At 41.8% G+C, this 18,447-nt stretch overlaps 2 protein-coding genes and 2 non-coding genes across 5 annotated transcripts; 1 reads left to right on the top strand and 3 right to left on the bottom strand.

Annotated features, from left to right (window-relative positions):
- Positions 1-2,463: 2,463 nt before the first annotated feature.
- SRR (serine racemase) lies at positions 2,464-10,051 on the top strand. The gene is made up of 7 exons (XM_014789698.2): positions 2,464-2,642; positions 4,457-4,583; positions 4,780-4,883; positions 6,088-6,207; positions 6,588-6,662; positions 7,156-7,365; positions 7,961-10,051. The coding sequence occupies exons 1-7, from the start codon at positions 2,475-2,477 to the stop codon at positions 8,174-8,176; spliced, it is 1,020 nt and encodes a 339-aa protein (XP_014645184.2). The 5' UTR covers positions 2,464-2,474; the 3' UTR covers positions 8,177-10,051.
- On the bottom strand, positions 8,298-18,355 carry TSR1 (TSR1 ribosome maturation factor). 2 transcript variants are annotated; one of them, XM_087440644.1, is made up of 15 exons: positions 18,143-18,355; positions 17,620-17,723; positions 17,096-17,315; positions 16,848-16,982; positions 16,028-16,452; positions 15,090-15,249; positions 14,285-14,442; positions 13,742-13,938; positions 12,538-12,700; positions 12,080-12,190; positions 11,211-11,343; positions 9,572-9,688; positions 9,009-9,149; positions 8,830-8,904; positions 8,298-8,700 (listed from the first exon to the last, which is right to left on the bottom strand). In XM_087440644.1, exons 1-15 carry the CDS (start codon positions 18,300-18,302, stop codon positions 8,522-8,524), a joined length of 2,478 nt encoding a protein of 825 aa, XP_087296770.1. In that variant the 5' UTR covers positions 18,303-18,355; the 3' UTR covers positions 8,298-8,521. The 2 variants fall into 2 exon arrangements, with proteins under 2 accessions (XP_087296770.1, XP_004433354.1); XM_004433297.2 differs by lacking the exon at positions 18,143-18,355 and adding an exon at positions 17,917-18,059.
- LOC147914922 (small nucleolar RNA SNORD91 family) lies at positions 10,981-11,075 on the bottom strand. The gene has a single exon (XR_015554827.1). It is a non-coding gene; the product is annotated as a small nucleolar RNA SNORD91 family (small nucleolar RNA).
- Positions 11,848-11,942, bottom strand: LOC147914921 (small nucleolar RNA SNORD91 family). Its single transcript, XR_015554826.1, has one exon. It is a non-coding gene; the product is annotated as a small nucleolar RNA SNORD91 family (small nucleolar RNA).
- Positions 18,356-18,447: the final 92 nt, after the last annotated feature.

Raw genomic sequence — 18,447 nt, 5'->3', positions numbered from 1 at the left:
TATTTATAAGATAAACACAAATTATCTTTATTTGCAGGTAGCATGATTGTTTGGAGAATGAACTATGAAACTATTAGATCTAACAAGATAATCCAGTAAAGTATCCTATTACATGATAAATATACAAAAATTATTAGCTTTCATTACATCATCAGTAAGCAATTTAAAAATCCCATAAAAAAATACCTTATCTCAAAAGCAATGAAAATATATTGTACTTAGGCATAAATTTAATTAGATCTATACAGGACACAAACTATGAAAACTTGACTGGGAAACCTAAAACAAAAAGACTCTACTAAATTGAAAGACACCCATGTTCGTGGATGGGAAGACTCAATATTTTTAAATGTCAATTATGCCCCCAATTCATTTGTACATTTTACAATGGAATTTCTGGCGACCTTGATAAAGGATTTCTGAAGTTAATGTGGAAGAATTGATGTGTGAGAAAAGCCAATAAATTTTAGAAAAGGTAATCAAGGAAGAATGTATTAATACAATGAACAACTGGAAAAGGAATTGGCAGTCTGATCAATGGAACAAAATGTGAAGTCCAGAAAAGCCCTAAGCATTAATAGAAATTTAATATTTGATAAACATGGCATTTCAGAAGAAAAAGATGATTCAGTCAGTAAATGGTTTGCTAAAGATTCACAAAATAAGTTGGCCAATAAATATATAGAAAAAGTTTTCAAGCACTAGTAATTAAATGTAAATTCAAACTACTAGACATATTTCGTTGAAGTGACAGATAAAAATGATGCAGCAAGGGTAAAGGAAAATGTGCATTCCTTATGGTAAAGAAAAATGGGCATTCCTTGGAAACTGCTTTTGGCAGTGTATACTGATATAATCTACAACTCTTCTAGAGATCAGTTTGGCTGTGGGTATCAAATGTCTTAGAAGTGTGCCTTTTGATGCAAAATGCCTTTTGGAGGAATCTACCCAAAGCATGTATGGAGATACACAAAGAACTTACAACAATGCTGTTGATTACATCATTCTTTATTATGGCTCCCCGCCCCCAAAAAAGAAAATCTAAATGTTCAACACTGGAGTTATGTAAAACTATGGTATTTTTAAAAAGAAGTACTATTAAGCCATTTTAAAAGTTGGATAATATCTATTGATAAGCAAAGATTCATAGATATTTATAATATTGTCTGAAAAAAGCAAGTTATGAAACCTATCAAAAAAGTTTGGTCTGCATATATATGTGGGCCTGTAAAGATATAACACCAGAGCTTAGATAGCAATTGTCCTTGGGGAGGAAACATTAAATTCTGTTTTTCTATTGAACATGCGTTACTTTTGTTAATAAGGAAAAATAATGAGAAACTTCATGTTTATTTTTTTTTTAGTTTTTTGTGAGGAAGATCAGCCCTGAGCTAACATCTGCCAATCCTCCTCTTTTTTTGCTGAGGAAGACTGGCCCTGGGCTAACATCCGTGCCCATCTTCCTCCACTTTATGTGGGATGCTGCCACAGCATGGCTTGACAAGCAGCGCGTGGGGCAAGAACTGGCGAACCCCAGGCCGCCGCAGTGGAGCACGTGCACTTAACCGCTTGAGCCACCGGCCCGGCCCCAAGAAACTTCATGTTTCAATGCTACAATAAAAAGTGAAAAATGGAAGCATAATGCAGTTATTGAAAATTATAATTACAAAAACTTTGAAGAAACTGAGCCAAATGGAGTAAGAATAAACAAAACGTTTGCTTTGATTTTAACTGTCATAGAATGTATGTATACCGAAAAAACAGAGGGAAATATAGAAAATGAACATAATTTACTAAAATGATAGGATTGAAGGCAATTTTTTCTCCTTGTTAAATAATTTTTAAAATAAAAATTTCTAGATTTTTGAATCCAGTTCATTCAAGCTTCACAACAATGATGAAAAGGTAGAGACCAGTGGTAGTGCTGCCAAGAGATGGATGGTATAAGTGACAGGTGAGCTTTAAACCTTCCGTAATCACCACCGGTTACTTCCTATAAAGCTTCACCAGAGAAAAATTTGTATTTACTAAGAAACTCAGCTTCAAGACAAGTTCCCTTCTCTGCACAGATTCTGGAGTCCCAATAATGGAGACAGTTCCCACATTAACACCACAAGCCCCAGGTCTATTTTCCTGTGTTATGCATTTTCCTTTTTTTAAAGATTTTATTTTTTTAGAGCAGTTTAAGGTTCACAGCAAAATTGATGGGAAGGTACAGAGATTTCCCATATGCCCCCTGCCCCAATACATGCATAGCCTTCTCCATTATCATCATCCCCCACCAGAGTGGTACATTTGTCACAACTGAACCTACATTGACATATCATTACCACTCAAAGGCCATAGTTTACATTATGGTTTACTCTTGGTGTTATACATTCTATGGGTCTGTTATGCATTTTCAAAATCTTTTCATTAAACACATTGTCTCAGGCTTTGCCTTGACCCACTTCTTATTCCTGGGTTTCAGAACCATGTGTGCTCAGTACTGCATCTCCTTTGCTGATGTTGAAAAAGCTCATATCAACATTCGAGATTTTATCCACCTTACACCAATGCTAACAAGCTCCATTTTGAATCAAGTAACAGGGCGCAATCTTTTCTTCAAATGTGAACACTTCCAGAAAACTGGATCTTTTAAGGTAACAATGCCTTTTGATAGTATATCATGTATCTTTTCAAACCCCTTTCACATACAAATTTATTTGATCTTCCTGACCGCCCAGTGGGGTAGGTAGATTAATGTCTTTTTATAGCTGAAGGAGTTGTAGAAATTTTCCTTTGATCAAGTCCTGGTTACTTCGCATTCTGGTGTTGACGAGCCCCTTTTACACAATCTCAAAATTCCTTATAATTAGAGTGATCATATAATTTACTGTCCAAACTAGGACATGTTTGAGAATAAAAGGGGGAATGTTTAATGATTAAACTGAGACAATAGACATCAACCTGGACTGTTGCAAGGCAAAATGAGCGAGTGTGATCACCCTGTATATAACAAAATTTAAGCATTCACTTTGTGTCAACTTGCTATTCATTGATAACTTATTATGAATATAAAAGATCTAAACCAAGCTAAACCCTCATATAATAAGATCTTTTTCTACAAAATATGTCAGTGCCTTGCCTATGCATAGACTTTTCTGTGCATTGATTCATTACCAGAATTTTCTGACCATTAGTTGAGCTTTAAGATCCTTCCAGGTAAAAATCTGAAAGCTGCACTTTGTACTGTGCCAGATAGGCATTAGTACCTAAGTGATAGGGCCGGCCCCGTGGCTTAGCGGTTAAGTGTGCGCACTCCGCTACTGGAGGCCTGGGTTCGGATCCCGGGCGCACACCGACGCACCGCTTCTCCGGCCATGGTGAGGCCGCGTCCCACATACAGCAACTAAGAAGGATGTGCAACTATGACATACAACTATCTACTGGGGTTTTGGGGGAAAAGAAAAAAGGAGGAGGATTGGCAATAGATGTTAGCTCAGAGCCGGTCTTCCTCAGCAAAAAGAGGATTGGCATGGATGTTAGCTTAGGGCTGATCTTCCTCACACACACACAAAAAGTACCTAAGTGATAGCTTTAGGACTTCAAGAATCTACCTTTTCCCCAGCCTATTAACTGAGAGCTTTTATATTTAAAAAACAAAACAAAACAAAAAACCCCATTCTCTTTTGCCCTTTGCTTCTGCCATGGTTTATTCTTCATTCATCACACATCAAGCATTTATTTTCACTAACTATACTAGGCATATATACAGTAGGCCTTGCCCTATTATCCACACTTGCAGGGGAAAACAAGCTGGTTTTCAACAAAACAACAAATAGGTTGATGAGAAGTGTCGTAAGAGAGTTATAAACTGCCTTGGAAGAACAGAGAATAAAGTGCCTAATTTTGCCTGGTAGATCAAGGAAATTGAACCAGGTGATGTTTGACCCAAGTTTTACAGGGTGAGTGCTTTTAGCCAGATCAGGGAGTGGGGGAAAAGAACTACAGGTAGAGGTACCAGCATGCTCAGCAGTACAGTAGTGTGAGCTAAACTGGTAAGAGGGAATCCAGAAGCAATTTAGGATGGCTACAACAATAATAGAGGCAGTAAATGTGTTTCAGAAAGGCTGTAACTTGTAGGGAATTTGTACTTTTCTTACAAAAATAGGCAGTCAATGAAAAAGGTAACATTTGTTATTAAGAGATCACTTTCATAATCTAGCGGAAATATTAGATGAGAATGATCCTTGAAAGAGGATCAATTGAAGTTTGATATTACACAAGTTGAGAAATGAAGCCTCATCAAGGTAGTGGCAAAGACACACATGAGATATTTAGGAGTTAGAATCAATAAGATTTAGTGATGGACTGGATGTGCAGTGTTAGGAAGAGAAAATCTAGAAAAGCTGTTTGGTTTTTTGAAAAGAAACCTTTTAATCAAATACATGAATTCATCATCCCTCTTTTCCAGATTCGTGGTGCCCTTAATGCAATCAAAAGCTTGATTCCTGCCACTTCAGAAGAGAAGCCCAAAGCTGTTGTTACTCACAGCAGTGGAAACCATGGCCAGGCTCTCGCCTATGCTGCCAAATTGGAAGGTGCTTGATTAATTTCTCAGGGTACCGGGTAGGATCATCAGAGAGGCATGGAAAAGCATCCTTACTTTCAGTGAGATTGGTCATAGCTGTGGGAAGTAAATTCTCCAGTCCGTATCTGATTACAAGCAAACTGAACAGAATTTTCTATCCTCACTTCTCCTTATTCGTACTAACTAAACCTGTTTCCCCCTCCCAGGGATTCCTGCTTATATTGTGGTGCCCCAAACAGCTCCCAACTGTAAAAAACTGGCAATACAAGCCTATGGAGCCTCTATAGTGTACAGTGAACAGAGTGATGAGGTAAGGAAGAGAGCAATGTTCAGTACCTTAACAGCTTTCACTGTCAAATTGAACTTCTCTTCCTACTTTATTGCCTGCTCCTTCTCCGTCTCCATTGTTTCCTCTTCATCTCTAAATGTTAGCATGCCCAACCTTTCCATTAGCTACGCACACTCAGATGATCTCATTAGTCTGTTTAAAATTATCACCTATACTCTAACTCCAGGCCTGACCTTTGCCCTTAACCCAAATTTGTATATCCTAGGCTACCTGATATTTCCAGTTGGATGTCTTAATAGGTATCTCAAACTCACTATGTCTAAAACCAAACTCCTGATCTTACTCCCACAATACTGTTCCTCTTCCAGTCTTCCCCATCTCAGTGAATGGCAACTTTTATCCTCCTAGCTACCCAAAAAACTGTTGGAGTCATCTTTGATAACTCTCTTACACCCCACCTCCAAATCTTAGTCCTACTTTCAAAATATTTCTATAATCCAACTACTTCTAACAGCCTCTACCACTACCACCCTAATCCAAACCAACATCAGTTCTCACCTAGATTCAGCAGCCTCCTAACTGGTCTCTCTGCTTCCACTCTTGCCCCACTAGTCTGTTTTCAAAAAAGCAACCAGAGCCATCCATTAAGTTAGAACTTGTCTCTCATCAGCTCAAAATCCTCCAATGGTTTCCCATCTCATACACAATGGAAACCAAAGTTCTTACAATCATCTAAGGCCTGGATGAACTGGCCCATTCCTATCTTTCTGACTCCATCTCCCACTATTACTTTCCCCCAAACACTCCAAGCCAACCACACTAACTTGGCAGTTTCTGAAAGAGGCCAAGCACTCTTACTTCATAGTCTTTGCACTTGCTATTACTCTTTATCCCTGAAATATTCTGGAGATCCACAGGACTTGTTCAAATCTATTAAAATACCACTTTACCAGAGGCCCTTCCTAAACACCCTATATATAAAATAAATTCATTTTTCTCCATAGCACTTAGACATACCATATATTTACTTATATCCCACTCCTCCCCACCATATTAAAACATAACTCCCTTGAGCACAGACACTGTTTAGTTCAGTTATATCCTAAGTGCCTGAACAAAGTCTGAAAAAAGTAGATGGTCAATAAAGTGTTAAATGATTGACTCTAACTTGTTGGGAACTCTATTAAATACAAATCAAGTAAGCTAAATTAATGCACTCTTTCAGTCCAGACAAAATGTTACAAAAAGAATTATGGAAGAAACAGAAGGCATCATGGTACATCCCAACCAGGAGCCTGCAGTGATAGCTGGGCAAGGGACAATTGCCATGGAAGTGCTGAACCAGGTAAAAGCCTAGTCTTGTTTAGCTACTGGTAAAGCTGATGTTTCGCTGTAGAATCAATTATTTTATATGTACATATAAAACTGGTTATTTACTTTTTTTTTTGGTGAGGAAGATTGAGCTAACATCTGTAGCCAATCCTCTTTTTGCCGAGGAAGATTGGCCCTGGGCTAACATCCGTGCCCATCTTCCTCTACGTTATACATGGGATGCTGCCACAGCATGGCTTCATAAGCAGTGTGTAGGTCCACGCCTGGGATCTGAACCTGCGAACCCTAGGCTGCCGAAGCAGAGCGCATGAACTTAACCACTACGCCACCAGGCCAGCCCCTAAAACTGGTTATTAACAGACCTAATTATACTTTATATTCTTTTCACTCAAGGTTCCCTTAGTAGATGCACTGGTGGTACCTGTAGGAGGAGGAGGAATGGTTGCTGGAATAGCAATTACAGTCAAGGTAAGAAACAGCTTCTGGAGGACTCTGCACTTCAGGCATAGAGTATTTTATTTTACATCATAGTACATTGTGGATACTTGCTCAACATTCCCCCCAAATTGCCATTCATTCCCATCATCCCTTGGCACTTGAGCTGGACGGTCCTTCTCTGCCTCACTACCCTTTTCTTAATCCATGACAACTTTACAGCACAAAAGCAGTTACAACGAGTGGCACGCTCACAGCCCTCGCCCTGAATTCCATCTCACCAACCTACTATCCAAGTACGGAGCTACTCTTTTCCCCAGTTACCAGGACAACCAGATGTGATCTAGGCAACTGAAAGCCAGTAAAGGCATACAATTTAAAGTGCCTGAAGGTCATATTTTCATTATATCTATCAAAGGGAAGGCTTTTACTTGGGCAATGTGTTACCTGTACCACCTATTTTACTACAGGCATGCAGGCAAAATGCTGTGGCTAGTTGTAAGATGTCTAATATTCCTCTTCCCAGGCTCTGAGACCTAGTGTGAAGGTATATGCTGCTGAACCCTTGAATGCAGATGACTGCTACCAGTCCAAACTGAAAGGGGAACTGACCCCCAATCCCTATCCTCCAGAAACCATAGCAGATGGTGTCAAAACCAGCATTGGCTTAAACACCTGGCCTATTATAAGGGACCTCGTGGATGATGTCTTCACTGTCACAGAGGATGAAATTAAGGTAAGGCTCCAACGGGAAAGGAAATAAAAGAACAGAGCAACTTCTTAGGCAAAAGAAACTTCTGTTGGGCCGGCTCCGTGGCTTAGCGGTTAAGTGCGCGCGCTCTGATGCTGGCGGCCCGGGTTCGGATCCCGGGAGCGCCCTGAGGCACCACTTCTCCGTCCAACGTGAGGCCGAGTCCCACGTACAGCAACTAGAAGGATGTGAACCTATGACATACAACTATCTACTGGGGCTTTGGGGGGAAAAAACTGAATAAATAAAATCTTTAAAAAAAAAAAAAAAAAAAAAAAAAAAAAAAAAAAAAAAGAAACTTCTGTTGTTAGTAGCAACTCACCCACTGGGGACTTGACTAGATGACTTTATGACATGTGGCAGGGTGCCCTAGATGTATTAAGACAACCCTCTTGACAGTAGAAGCAGAATTAGGATAAAAAAAAACCCTGCCCTTCATTGGCAAGCACATACATATAGCAATTAAGAAAATTCAGGCTGAGTGTATATCCTCATCTGGTCTTTAATTTTAAAGGCCAACCAACTAGGCTCTTTCCCCTTCTCCCATTTCACTAAGTCTTACTTCCTTCTGTACCAACAGTATGCAACCCAGCTGGTATGGGAGAGGATGAAACTGCTTATTGAACCTACAGCTGGTGTTGGAGTGGCTGCTGTGCTGTCTCAGCATTTTCAAACAGTTTCCCCAGAAGTAAAGAACATTTGTATTGTGCTTAGTGGTGGAAATGTAGACATAACCTCCCTAACTTGGGTGAAGCAGGCTGCAAGGCCAGCTCCTTATCAATCTGTTTCTGTTTAATTTATGCAAAATGAAGAGATGGGATTCAGTGTCTCTAGACAATTGGAAATTTTGTTTCCTAGTCACTGTCAACCTCCGATCTCCCCCTCTTAAACAGCTTTCAAAATCCTAACAGAGAGTGGATATTTCAGTAAGATTTAATAATTTTTTGGATTAAGCAGCAATAGAAAAACATTCATACTTAACTGAAGACACCTTATCAAGGCCAAGAAAAGCCTTCAGCAAAAAAGAGCAGGAGCCCTCTAGGCTCAAATAGAAAACACAAACTTTGCCCATTCACAACCTGTAGGCTTCCATCCCTAGAGTGCTAACTAGTAGCGATAAGACAGAATCCCACTGAACCCATTATTCCATGTCCGCTTCAGGCACTCCTGAAGAAATCTCACTTTTCACCCAAGGTACTGGTTCTGGTACATATGGATCATAAGTCCATTTGGGGAAAACTCGTTTATAGAGGTTCATCAGTACTGTATCCTGAGATTTTAGCTTCCCATCAAAACTGCACTTCATGTGGCCATGAGTACCTAGAAAGAAAACAGAGCAAGCTGGTCAAATTAAAATAGAAAATTTTAAAGCAGTGGTCTTCTAAACCAATTGTCATTTAGTAGCACTGGGGAAATCTAGGCAAGGTCCCAAATCCCACATTCTCTTACCTAAAGGCTCCTTGATGTGTCCCCTGCGCCCCCACTTTGTCCTCAGTTCCACTGGTTTAAACCACAGCACATCCTCTTAGAATGAAACACATAGAAGACCAAGATGAAACATTTACCCACAAAATGTAAACTCAACCTTCACCCCACAAAGGCAATCAGATCCCATCCTTCATACCTACCTCTATTGAAGAACATGTAGCGTACTACTGCCATCTTAGTAAAAATTTTGAAAGGATGACCACTCAGAACAACTCTCTTGATGACCATTCTGTCCGGATCCACTGACAATAGATGGCCTGTGGCGATAAGACTGTGCATTCCTAAGGGGCAAAAGCAGAGCAGCTGTTCAGGAGTCTACAGGCCAAAGCCTTCATTTATTGCTCCAGCCCATTTAAAGACCTATGAAAGATCTTAGTGAAACCTTAAAATAGGGATGTACTAGGCTGCCCTCCTGGGTCCATGGCAAAGATCATTAAATGATATTCCTGCTGAACCTGTCCCCAGAATCTATCCTAAATATAGCACTCTGAGCAGCCTCTACCGATTAGCTAAGGTTTGTAAGCAAGATAAAACCCCATTTGTCATTCCTGCCTTAGACCCACTGCAAGGCTGAGATAGGGCTATTTTGAAAACCATCATTATCTTTTTCATACCATTTGGTATGGTATGAAATCTAAATACAGAAAACAGTGTTAAACCCATTAAGGACCTACAGGTCTACTCACCTCTGAACTCAACTTACCATTGCTATTCTGTTTGAAAAGCAGCACAGATGCAGGAGGAAAAGTAATTGGGGCATATACTGTCACCACCAGGGCCACATCAGCAGTCAGGAATCTCTGAAATTTATGTTTATCCGCTGCCAAAATAAGGATTAAAAAATAAAAACCAAAACATTTTGAGAAACCATAGGTAATCCAGAGGCCTGTGAAAGCTGCATCACTGCAACTATTAAACCTAAGGCACTTGTGTCTCCTTACCCTACTAGTTCTCAAAATATTTTCCTGCCTCAATACAACTGAAAGATACAACCCAATCCTGTCAGAGTGATTTTTCACCTGGAGGCAGAATCTTAGCGTTTGGACTATATCTGGGGTTTGAAAAAGTTCTCCAGGTGATTCTGATACCCATCAAACCTACCTCATTTGACAATCAGTGCTTTATAGAGAATATCTCCACTAAATCAACAGCTCTTAGTCTTGAGCGAGGACTGACAAACATTTTCTATAATTGGCCAGATAACAGATATTATAGACTTTGTGGCCATACACTCTCTGTTCCAACTACTCAACTCTGTCACTGTAGCACAAAAACAGCCACAGACATTAAAAAAAAAAAAAAAAAAAAGCACAACTGTGTTCCAACAAAACTTCATTTAACAACAGTAAGTAGTGGGACAGATTTGGCCCAGGGGCCATACTTTGCTGACCTCTGATATTGAGGACTATCTAGAGCTTCTATTTTTACCTTTAGTGAACCCCTCCCCCCATTTAATACTGAAGTTACAGGGAAATAAAATATTTTAAGGGAAAGAGAAGTTAATCCCTCACTTAGCATGGCTGGTAAGAATAGAAATTATATATCATCTTCCTCCGGCCATTGCTGAGAGTGTGGAGGTGATATTCAGAAGCCCCAAGTTAGTACAAAACATCTTCCCACTCCTAATGTGTAGGAGTACAATCATTTTTGCCACAAAAATGTCCCTGGTCTCCACTTTCCAAACTCTCATCCAGCCTCAACATCTCAGAAGCCACACACCTCTGCTTTACCCCACTGTGGGCCACCCCTAGCTTTTACCACACTGCACGTCAGATGCCAAGGGTTACACACTTTGACACACCATTTTTATAAAGCCACCAACTCCTATTCAAAACCTACTCTGGGGGCCAGCCCCGTGGCTTAGTGGTTAAGTGCGCACACTCCACTGCTGGCGGCCCGGGTTCCGATCCCGGGCGCACGCCGACGCACCGCTTCTCCGGCCATGCTGAGGCTGCATCCCACATACAGCAACTAGAAGGTTGTGCAACTATAACATACAACTATCTACTGGGGCTTTGGGGGGAAAAATAAATAAATAAAATTATAAAATAAATAAATAAATAAATAAACAACAACAACAACAAAAAAAACCTACTCTGGAACAAATACTCATGGCAGAGAAGCCTCAGCACCACACAGAGGTTGCATCAGTGGGATGCTTCAGACAGGTTCAGACATTTTGAATACAAACATCATTGGCTCCTCAGCCAGAGTACTGAAAATACCTCTAACCCAGAGACCTTGAGTTTGAAATTGGGTTTTCTGCACCCCCGGACCAAAAGTCACAGCCCCACAAAAGACAAGAAGATAGACAGGAACCCAGAAGCTTCCCCACTGCTTACCTGCAGTGTGCTGAGAGAACAAAGGTGAGGCTCGGAAGCGCCTGAACCCACAGTGGAAGATCAGCTCCTCTTTAGCTTTCACAGGTTCAGTGTTGCCAGGGTGCCGGCTAACCACCATATTCAGTACTGACATCTGGGGACCAAGTAAGAAAAACAGAACTTCCTATCTAGGAGTAGAACAGGTAAACCTGAAAGAAGGCAAACCAAACTAAAAGATTCAGATTCACTCTAAGAACTGAAAATGCTAATTTATGGTGGAGTGCAGATGATGAGACACAGATTCTTCTTTTACCTCCACCAACAACTAGCATTCAAGCTGAATATAGGCTGGTTTTCAGTTTTCTTATACCCTTCTATACTAGCTGACCTTCCCATGTCTATATGCAAGAACTCAACATCTGCCACAAAGTTAGTGCCTTCAAGTCACTCACTCACCACACACTTCAAAACCACACTCATGAAAGCCCCTTCTTCCTCAATCCTTATACTGATTAAATGCCAGAGCTCTCACCTACACCCCAACGTACATGACTGCTGGCCACCAAGAGAAAAGAGATCTATCTATACCTTGGCATAAATGCTCTTTATTTTTAAGGCTGCCAACCCTTGGTTAAAATCTATCTGATAAACATACTTATCTCAGAGAAGTCTCAGAACCACACAGAGACTGCATCACTGAGATGCTTCAGACAGGTTCAGACATTTTGGGTAAAACCATCATTGACTTCTCTGTCATCCTCTCATTCCTAATGCTAAAGGCAGATTTTTCGCATCCCAATGAGCAAAATGTCAGTCAAAATTTTAGACTGTCAGACAAAACTGGTTTTAAATTTTCATAACTCCCTATTTCCCACAAGACACTGACTGACCTTCTGTTCATGAGGTAGTAAAGAAAATGCAATCAAGGGTGCTCCCCGTTTGACGTACTCAACCACTGAGACAGGTACTTCAGAAACATGAAGTGTGACATACCAGCCAACCTGCAGAAGAAAGCAGAAAACAATCACACAGTTACCCTTAAGGTCTCAATAATGATGAAGCATTTCTCTAAATACGTTAAAACTCTTATACTACCCTAAAGTCAACACTCACCCTTCAAAATTGCCTTTCACAGATGCCTCAACCACCCAGATTAAACTTTTTCAGAAACATCTCCGATACCTCTTTGTTCCCAATATCACTCTTGTCAATGACTCAGTGGCTCCTCTAACTCAGCTATGGGCAGCACAAAACTAAATAAGGTATTCGTGTCAACAGAAAGAGTAAAGGAGGGGGCACCTTGGCAAACAAAAGCAAATTGTAGGGATGGATAAAGGAAGGCAGATACCTCAGCTCCTTCAAGCTCTTTTTCCTCAATCTCTTTAAAGATGCGTCTCCTAGTACTAGTAAAGTTCTGAAACTGAAAGATTCGAGCATAGTCTTGAGGAAGGTTTTCCTTAGGATCCCATGGAGATGTCCGGAAGCTCTTGAGGCCTCTGTATTTCTGAAATCTAGAATATACATTTTAAATAAATTAATAGTCAAATTTATATGGTGCTACTTACCCTTTCACTCAAATCATTTCTAAAATGGCTAAGGCTGGGGCTGGCCCAGTGGCACAAGTGGTTAAGTGCACGTGCTCTGCTGTGGTGGCCCGGGGTTCGCCAGTTCGGATCCTGGCACGTACTGATACACTGCTTGTAAAGCCATGCTGTGGTGGCGTCCGATATAAAGTGGAGGAAGATGGGCAAGGATATTAGCCCAGGGCCAGTCTTCCTCAGCAAAAAAAAAAAAAAAAAAAAAAAAAAAAGAGGAAGATTGGCAGATGTTAGCTCAGGGCTGATCTTCCTCACAAAAAAAAAAAAAAAAAAAAAGCGCCTCTATTTAAAATGGCTAAGGCTTTAAAGAACTCTTAACACTCGCTCTCAAAATAACCTAATAGCCTAAGTCAAGACCACGCTCCAAAACAGCTCATAACCAGTATTTCAGAACCAAACCCAAGCTTCTCACTTAGAAAGAACAAAGCATTTAAAGTGGCTCCCTGGTGCCTATCAGGGAGTGACTCTTTAACCTCACAAACAAGGTCCTTGATAAAAGCCTTACCTCTAATATCCAACAATAAACTCTAGCTTTAGTCAGACTCACCTCCAGAGTAGACATGATCACCTACATCTTCATGCTTTTATTCTTGCTGTTCTACCCAAACTCCCCCAAAATCACCAAATGTTATGTTTTTCAATTGAGTATAAGTTCATAGGAAGCATTTGCTAATTTAACCTTACTATTTCTCTTTGATAAAGTACTGTATTGTGTTAGTTAAAAAGTACTGTATTAGTCAAAGTACTGTATTAGTCTGCATCACACAGTCTACAACTTGATTATATATTACTGTTTCCTGTATATATGTATGTCTTACCTTCCCATATAGAATGTTAGCCCTTCAGGAGGAGGGACAATGTGTTTTTCTTCTTTTGCATCACACTGACATAGTTCTGAGCCACATTAAGTTTTAAATAAAAATATATTGATTGATTTTAGACTTGCTGACTCACCGAATTCTAGCAGCCACGTCACGAGGGGTATCTACTTCATCTGGAAACATCTCTTCCATTCTTTCTTGTTTATATTTCTCCAACATTTTTTCCTCTGCCTCTTCATCCACTTTCTCATCATACAGATCATCACGCACAGATTCTCCTATAGTCATAGTTTCACATTCCTCCTCTTCTTCCTTTTCACTACTCTCATCCTGTAGAATAAAAGATTACAATTTCATGAGAAACCCACACCTGTCTCTACCCTAAAGGCCATTAAGCTAAGAATACAATAACTTTACTAGACAGCTAGTCCAAACCAATATCAATCCTAAGGATGTCTACACCAGTCCAGTCTATAGTCTTCCGCTCTACCAGCTGAGCTATTGAAGGGTGCCCAATAGCAATTCTAATAGAGACTCAGTTATAAAATAAATCTCATTTCCAGCAACTACAAAGTCATTTCTAAGAAACTGACCACACACCTCTCAAAGTCAGGACTGCACTTTGCCTTGCATTTAGGGCTGTACACAGAAGTGGCCTAAAGGCTCATTTCCTTACCTGAGATTCCTCTTCCATAAAATCCTCATGTTCTATATCATCATATTCATCTCCTTCCCCACCACTTTCACCATCCTCATCCAAAATCCATTCAGCTTGGTAACTGGACGTTCCTTTGGGAACCTTCTTTACCACCTTGGAACTTTTCTTCAAGAAGTCTATAAAACCCAAATGAGTTAAGTAAATTATATACCTCTGTTCCCCTATTACTCTAGGTATTCTCATCTAGGCAAGACACTAGATATTGCTGCCAATATCTAGTACACACTATGACTAGAACAAACTATTTCCAAATTTAATTCAGCTGCCTCAAAACTAGCAATACTTACACAGCTAAATAAACCTTGCAATGAACCCAAAGATGTTTAACTGTTCATCAGAAAACAATAACACAAGTAATTCGAGAAATGGAGTGAAGCTGCATCCAAACTTCACTTCAGGGGCCGGCCCTGTGGCGGTTAAGTGCGTGCGCTCTGCTACTGGCGGCCCGGGGTTCAGATCCCGGGTGCGCACCAACGCACCACTTCTCTGGCCGTGCTGAGGCCGCGTCCCACATACAGCAACTAGAAGGATGTGCAGCTATGACATACAACTATCTACTGGGGCTTTGGGGGAAAAAATAAATAAATAACAAACTTCACTTCATGCTGTATGTTGCTTAACGCAAACACACAGCATTTGGGGCTAACAGACTTCCAAATATATCTTCATCTCCCTCTTCCTTATAGGGTCCTGACTGTGAGGAGCTAGACAAAATCTATAATTCCAGGCCAGATGAATTACAAACAAGTTTGTCAATACCAACCATTTGCCTCATTCAGCTCCTCCTCAGTGGGCCAGGTCTGTTCCCCCTCCATTGGATCTGGGATAACCTCTGTTTGCAAAGATTCTTGTCTATCAGGGTCTGCCTTCATTAGGACCTTAAGGTCTTCCTCCATATCAGCTACAGCATCCATAGCACAAATCTGATAACCAAAAGCAGGTGATGGTCAGTCAAACATTAACCAAAAATCTACTAATTCTAACATAGTAACCAGAAAGATCCAGAAATAACATAGTCCTCAAGTAGAAGATGAATGAACTAGAATGAAACAGAAAGCCAAACCTGTCAAAATTTTTCAAATAGTTCTATTTCCTAGCATTTGAAATCTATATCTCTGCTTCGTTCTTGAAGCCTTTCATAATCTGGTCCCACTCCTACCAGTTTATTACATATCTTACTCCCATGAAGCTGATTTCTTCAGAGTTCAAAGAAACCCTCTGATCCATCACTGTGTCTAGGTTCACACTGTCTCTATCTTCTAGGATAGTCTTTCATCGCCAACTCATAAATCACATGCACCCTTACCAAGACCTGGCTCAACTCTGATCTCTCCTGTGAAGCTTGCTTGTCTACTTTCTCAACTTCCACAGCAGGTCTGTACCTCAAATACACTTTCTTATTCTTTATTCCACAGGTGTTTGCCATTTTTTTCAGACCTAAGTAAGTTGTCCGAGGGAAGAGACTGCATCTTGTGTCTTCTATAAACTCAGAGCCAATTGCTGTGCAAGGCACCTACAAAGTGCTGGATAAATATGTGATATATCAACATATTTGTAGACTACTGCCTTCAAACTAGCAGTCACCTTCAGGGACTAGTAGTAGTCTAGGTGTGCAGACTACTGTCTCCTCAAGTTAGTTCACATCCTGCACCAGCTTACACACTTATCTACAATTCACAATCTTTAAGACATCAATCTTACCTCCATTGCCATGCCTGGGTCCTTCTGAGATTTGATCACTCTAGGATTTAAAGGGAAAGGGTCCGTAGGGGCATCTATCTGTTTCATCTGGAAATCACCATGTCCAACGATATGCAGCAAGCTATTTACATTCAGAGTCTGCCCACGAACATAGCCTGAGATTTTCAAGGTGCCCACCAAGTTATTCTCTTCACCAGGCACAAAGTCAGCAGCATGAGCAAGCAGGTAGGCCCGCCGATCTCGAAAGGCAAGATGCCGTTGCTTTTGGTTAGCCAACTGCCTGAGCAGCATTCCTGCCTCCTGTTGAGTGTCTAACAGGAGGAGTTTGTCATCAGGAAAGCGCTTCTCCACTGCTTTACTTAACTTCTTTCTAGCATCTATTTGTTTCTTCGGTGGGAGGCCAGAAACCCCCAGGACAGCAAGTGCTGTAAGCAAAAGAGAAAGGGCTTCTTGACCTGCTGCTTCACTATATGAAAATGCCCCCTGCAGTTCACAAACAAGCTAACAGTTCAGTTGTGAGGCCAGAGATCACTGGGAAAACCAACGCTCAGCTACCCTAAAGAAATTTCACAGTAAAACCAAACTTCATATTCTTCTTCCTCTGGGCAAAGGCCAGCCCAGAAATAAAAAGGCACCTCAGTAGGTAATATGTAAATAATGGACCAAGTTTAAGCCTACATGTACAATCCACCATCGGCTGAATACAATCCACCCGCTGTATTCCTGTATCAAGTGACAGACAGTGCCTGGCAAACTACAGGTGCACAATAAACACTAATTAACTTCCTTTCCTGGCCTCCAATACTCCCAACTCACTTACTATAGGTGGGAAGGCCTTGAGCAAAGAGGCAGGAAAGACAGTAATCCCCAGTGCTGTCCCAGCCTTCCAGTGGATCAAGGAGAAACAGGATGGTATCAGCTACTTTAGCCATGTCTAACACAGTGTGCAGATCCCCTGGAGAAAGAAGACAAAGTCAGTAGGAAGAGGTGGTTGGCAACAGCACATTATACTCAAAAAATATTACTACTTAAAACATAATGATAGAAAATATTGTTGCATGCTCCAACCTGGCCTTGCAGATGTGAAAAACCACCGATGTTTCAAGCGGGGGCATAACAGCATAAAGCCATGGGTGCTTCCCCATTTATTCAGGTGTACTGTTCCAGACTCGCTATCCTGAAGCAGCCGAAAGGCCTCTGTCAGAGAAATCCTGTTGTGCAGGGGCACCACCAGTACCTGATGAGGTGAGCCATCCTTGCTGCCCAGCTGTCTCTTCTCTGCCAGAACCTGGGAGTACAAAGGATTAGAGAACATCTCAATGTTTCGGTATTACGTTCCAGCATCGCATTTCCAACGGTACGGATGCTCCTCGCAGCCAGCATCTCTCTTGTAAAAGGCGATATGCATGTCAGGGGGGTCGGACCAAGGCAAAGAATGCTCTAGCGCGAGTCTAGACTTGCACGCCTGACATACGCTCTAGGATTAGTCTCCATCCCAAGCCCCTTTCCGGGGCCACACTTTCTAGTTCGAGGCATTAACCGCCTAGAACGGTTGTGAAGCCACACCATCCCCCAATCCCCGCTCCTCTCACCGCCTCCTTCTTCTGTTTTCGGAGCTGGCTGGCGCGATGCCTCTGATCTACTCTGCTGAGCTCTTTTTTCACCTTCTTGCTTAGGGTTTTCAGCGCTAGACGGCCTGGAGGGCAGATCAGAAAGGGCTCTTGTGCTGGGCCTCAGAGGAAGATCAAGAAAGAGGAGCCCAGTCCGCCCACCTTAGAAAGAGCTTTAGCGCAGGGTGCAGGCCGGAGGTAGGAGCTCAGTCTGGACATGAGGAAAAAGCAGTTAATATCGACTAAACAGCCCTCCTTCCTCCAACCCTAGCTTCTCACCTTTGCCGTCCCGCTGCGCAGATCCCCGACCCCGGTGCCGCCCGCCTTTATGCGGTTTATTCTGCTGCTTAAGTGGGCCGGAGCGATGGGCCGCCATACTGCCGCTCACGTGTACCAAGTCAGCACTACTTCCGGGCCGGATCGAGGGCTTCCGGTCTCCTCCTTGGGGGGCGGACCCTCCCCGGGGTGGGGCGGGGCTCCCGCGCCCTCTCGCGGGGATACTTACCAGCTACGTCTGAGAGCGCAGCGCCTGCGACTCCGCAGAACCGAGGTGTAAACTTTTCCCACGCGGCAGTATTTGGTGGGGGCGCTTTAAAACGCCCACTGTAGACTCGAGGTTCGGGCTCTCGCTGCCGGAGGGCTGTTTTGCTCCCCTGCATATTCATTTTTTGCGCTATCAAGTTGCATCACTTAGGAAGATGTTGAATGGAAGATTCTCCATTCGTGCAGAAGAGGGCTAAGCCCGTCCTCTCTCCTAGATTTGTGCACGCAGTCCTCAGTTTGCAGCAGCAGGTGTTCTCTATCACTTTG

Source organism: Ceratotherium simum, chromosome 16 (assembly GCF_057802395.1).
Source record: "Ceratotherium simum simum isolate JZ-2026a chromosome 16, ASM5780239v1, whole genome shotgun sequence".
In the NCBI taxonomy this organism is placed as follows: Eukaryota; Metazoa; Chordata; class Mammalia; order Perissodactyla; family Rhinocerotidae; genus Ceratotherium; species Ceratotherium simum.
This window is presented reverse-complemented; position numbering and strand designations above follow the sequence as displayed.

What these genes read in the sequence shown, in the direction of transcription:
- SRR (XM_014789698.2), top strand. Translation starts at nt 2,475, where the DNA reads ATGTGTGCTCAGTACTGCATCTCCTTTGCTGATGTTGAAAAAGCTCAT. An exon ending in ACAGTGAACAGAGTGATGAG is followed by an intron (nt 4,884 to 6,087) that starts GTAAGGAAGAGA and finishes GCACTCTTTCAG; the next exon opens with TCCAGACAAAATGTTACAAA. An exon ending in TCACAGAGGATGAAATTAAG is followed by an intron (nt 7,366 to 7,960) that starts GTAAGGCTCCAA and finishes CTGTACCAACAG; the next exon opens with TATGCAACCCAGCTGGTATG.
- TSR1 (XM_087440644.1), bottom strand. Translation starts at nt 18,302, where the DNA reads ATGAATATGCAGGGGAGCAAAACAGCCCTCCGGCAGCGAGAGCCCGAA. An exon ending in TCAAGGCCTTCCCACCTATA is followed by an intron (nt 16,453 to 16,847) that starts GTAAGTGAGTTG and finishes TTTTGCTTACAG; the next exon opens with CACTTGCTGTCCTGGGGGTT. An exon ending in GTTCTCTCAGCACACTGCAG is followed by an intron (nt 9,689 to 11,210) that starts GTAAGCAGTGGG and finishes TTATTTTGGCAG; the next exon opens with CGGATAAACATAAATTTCAG.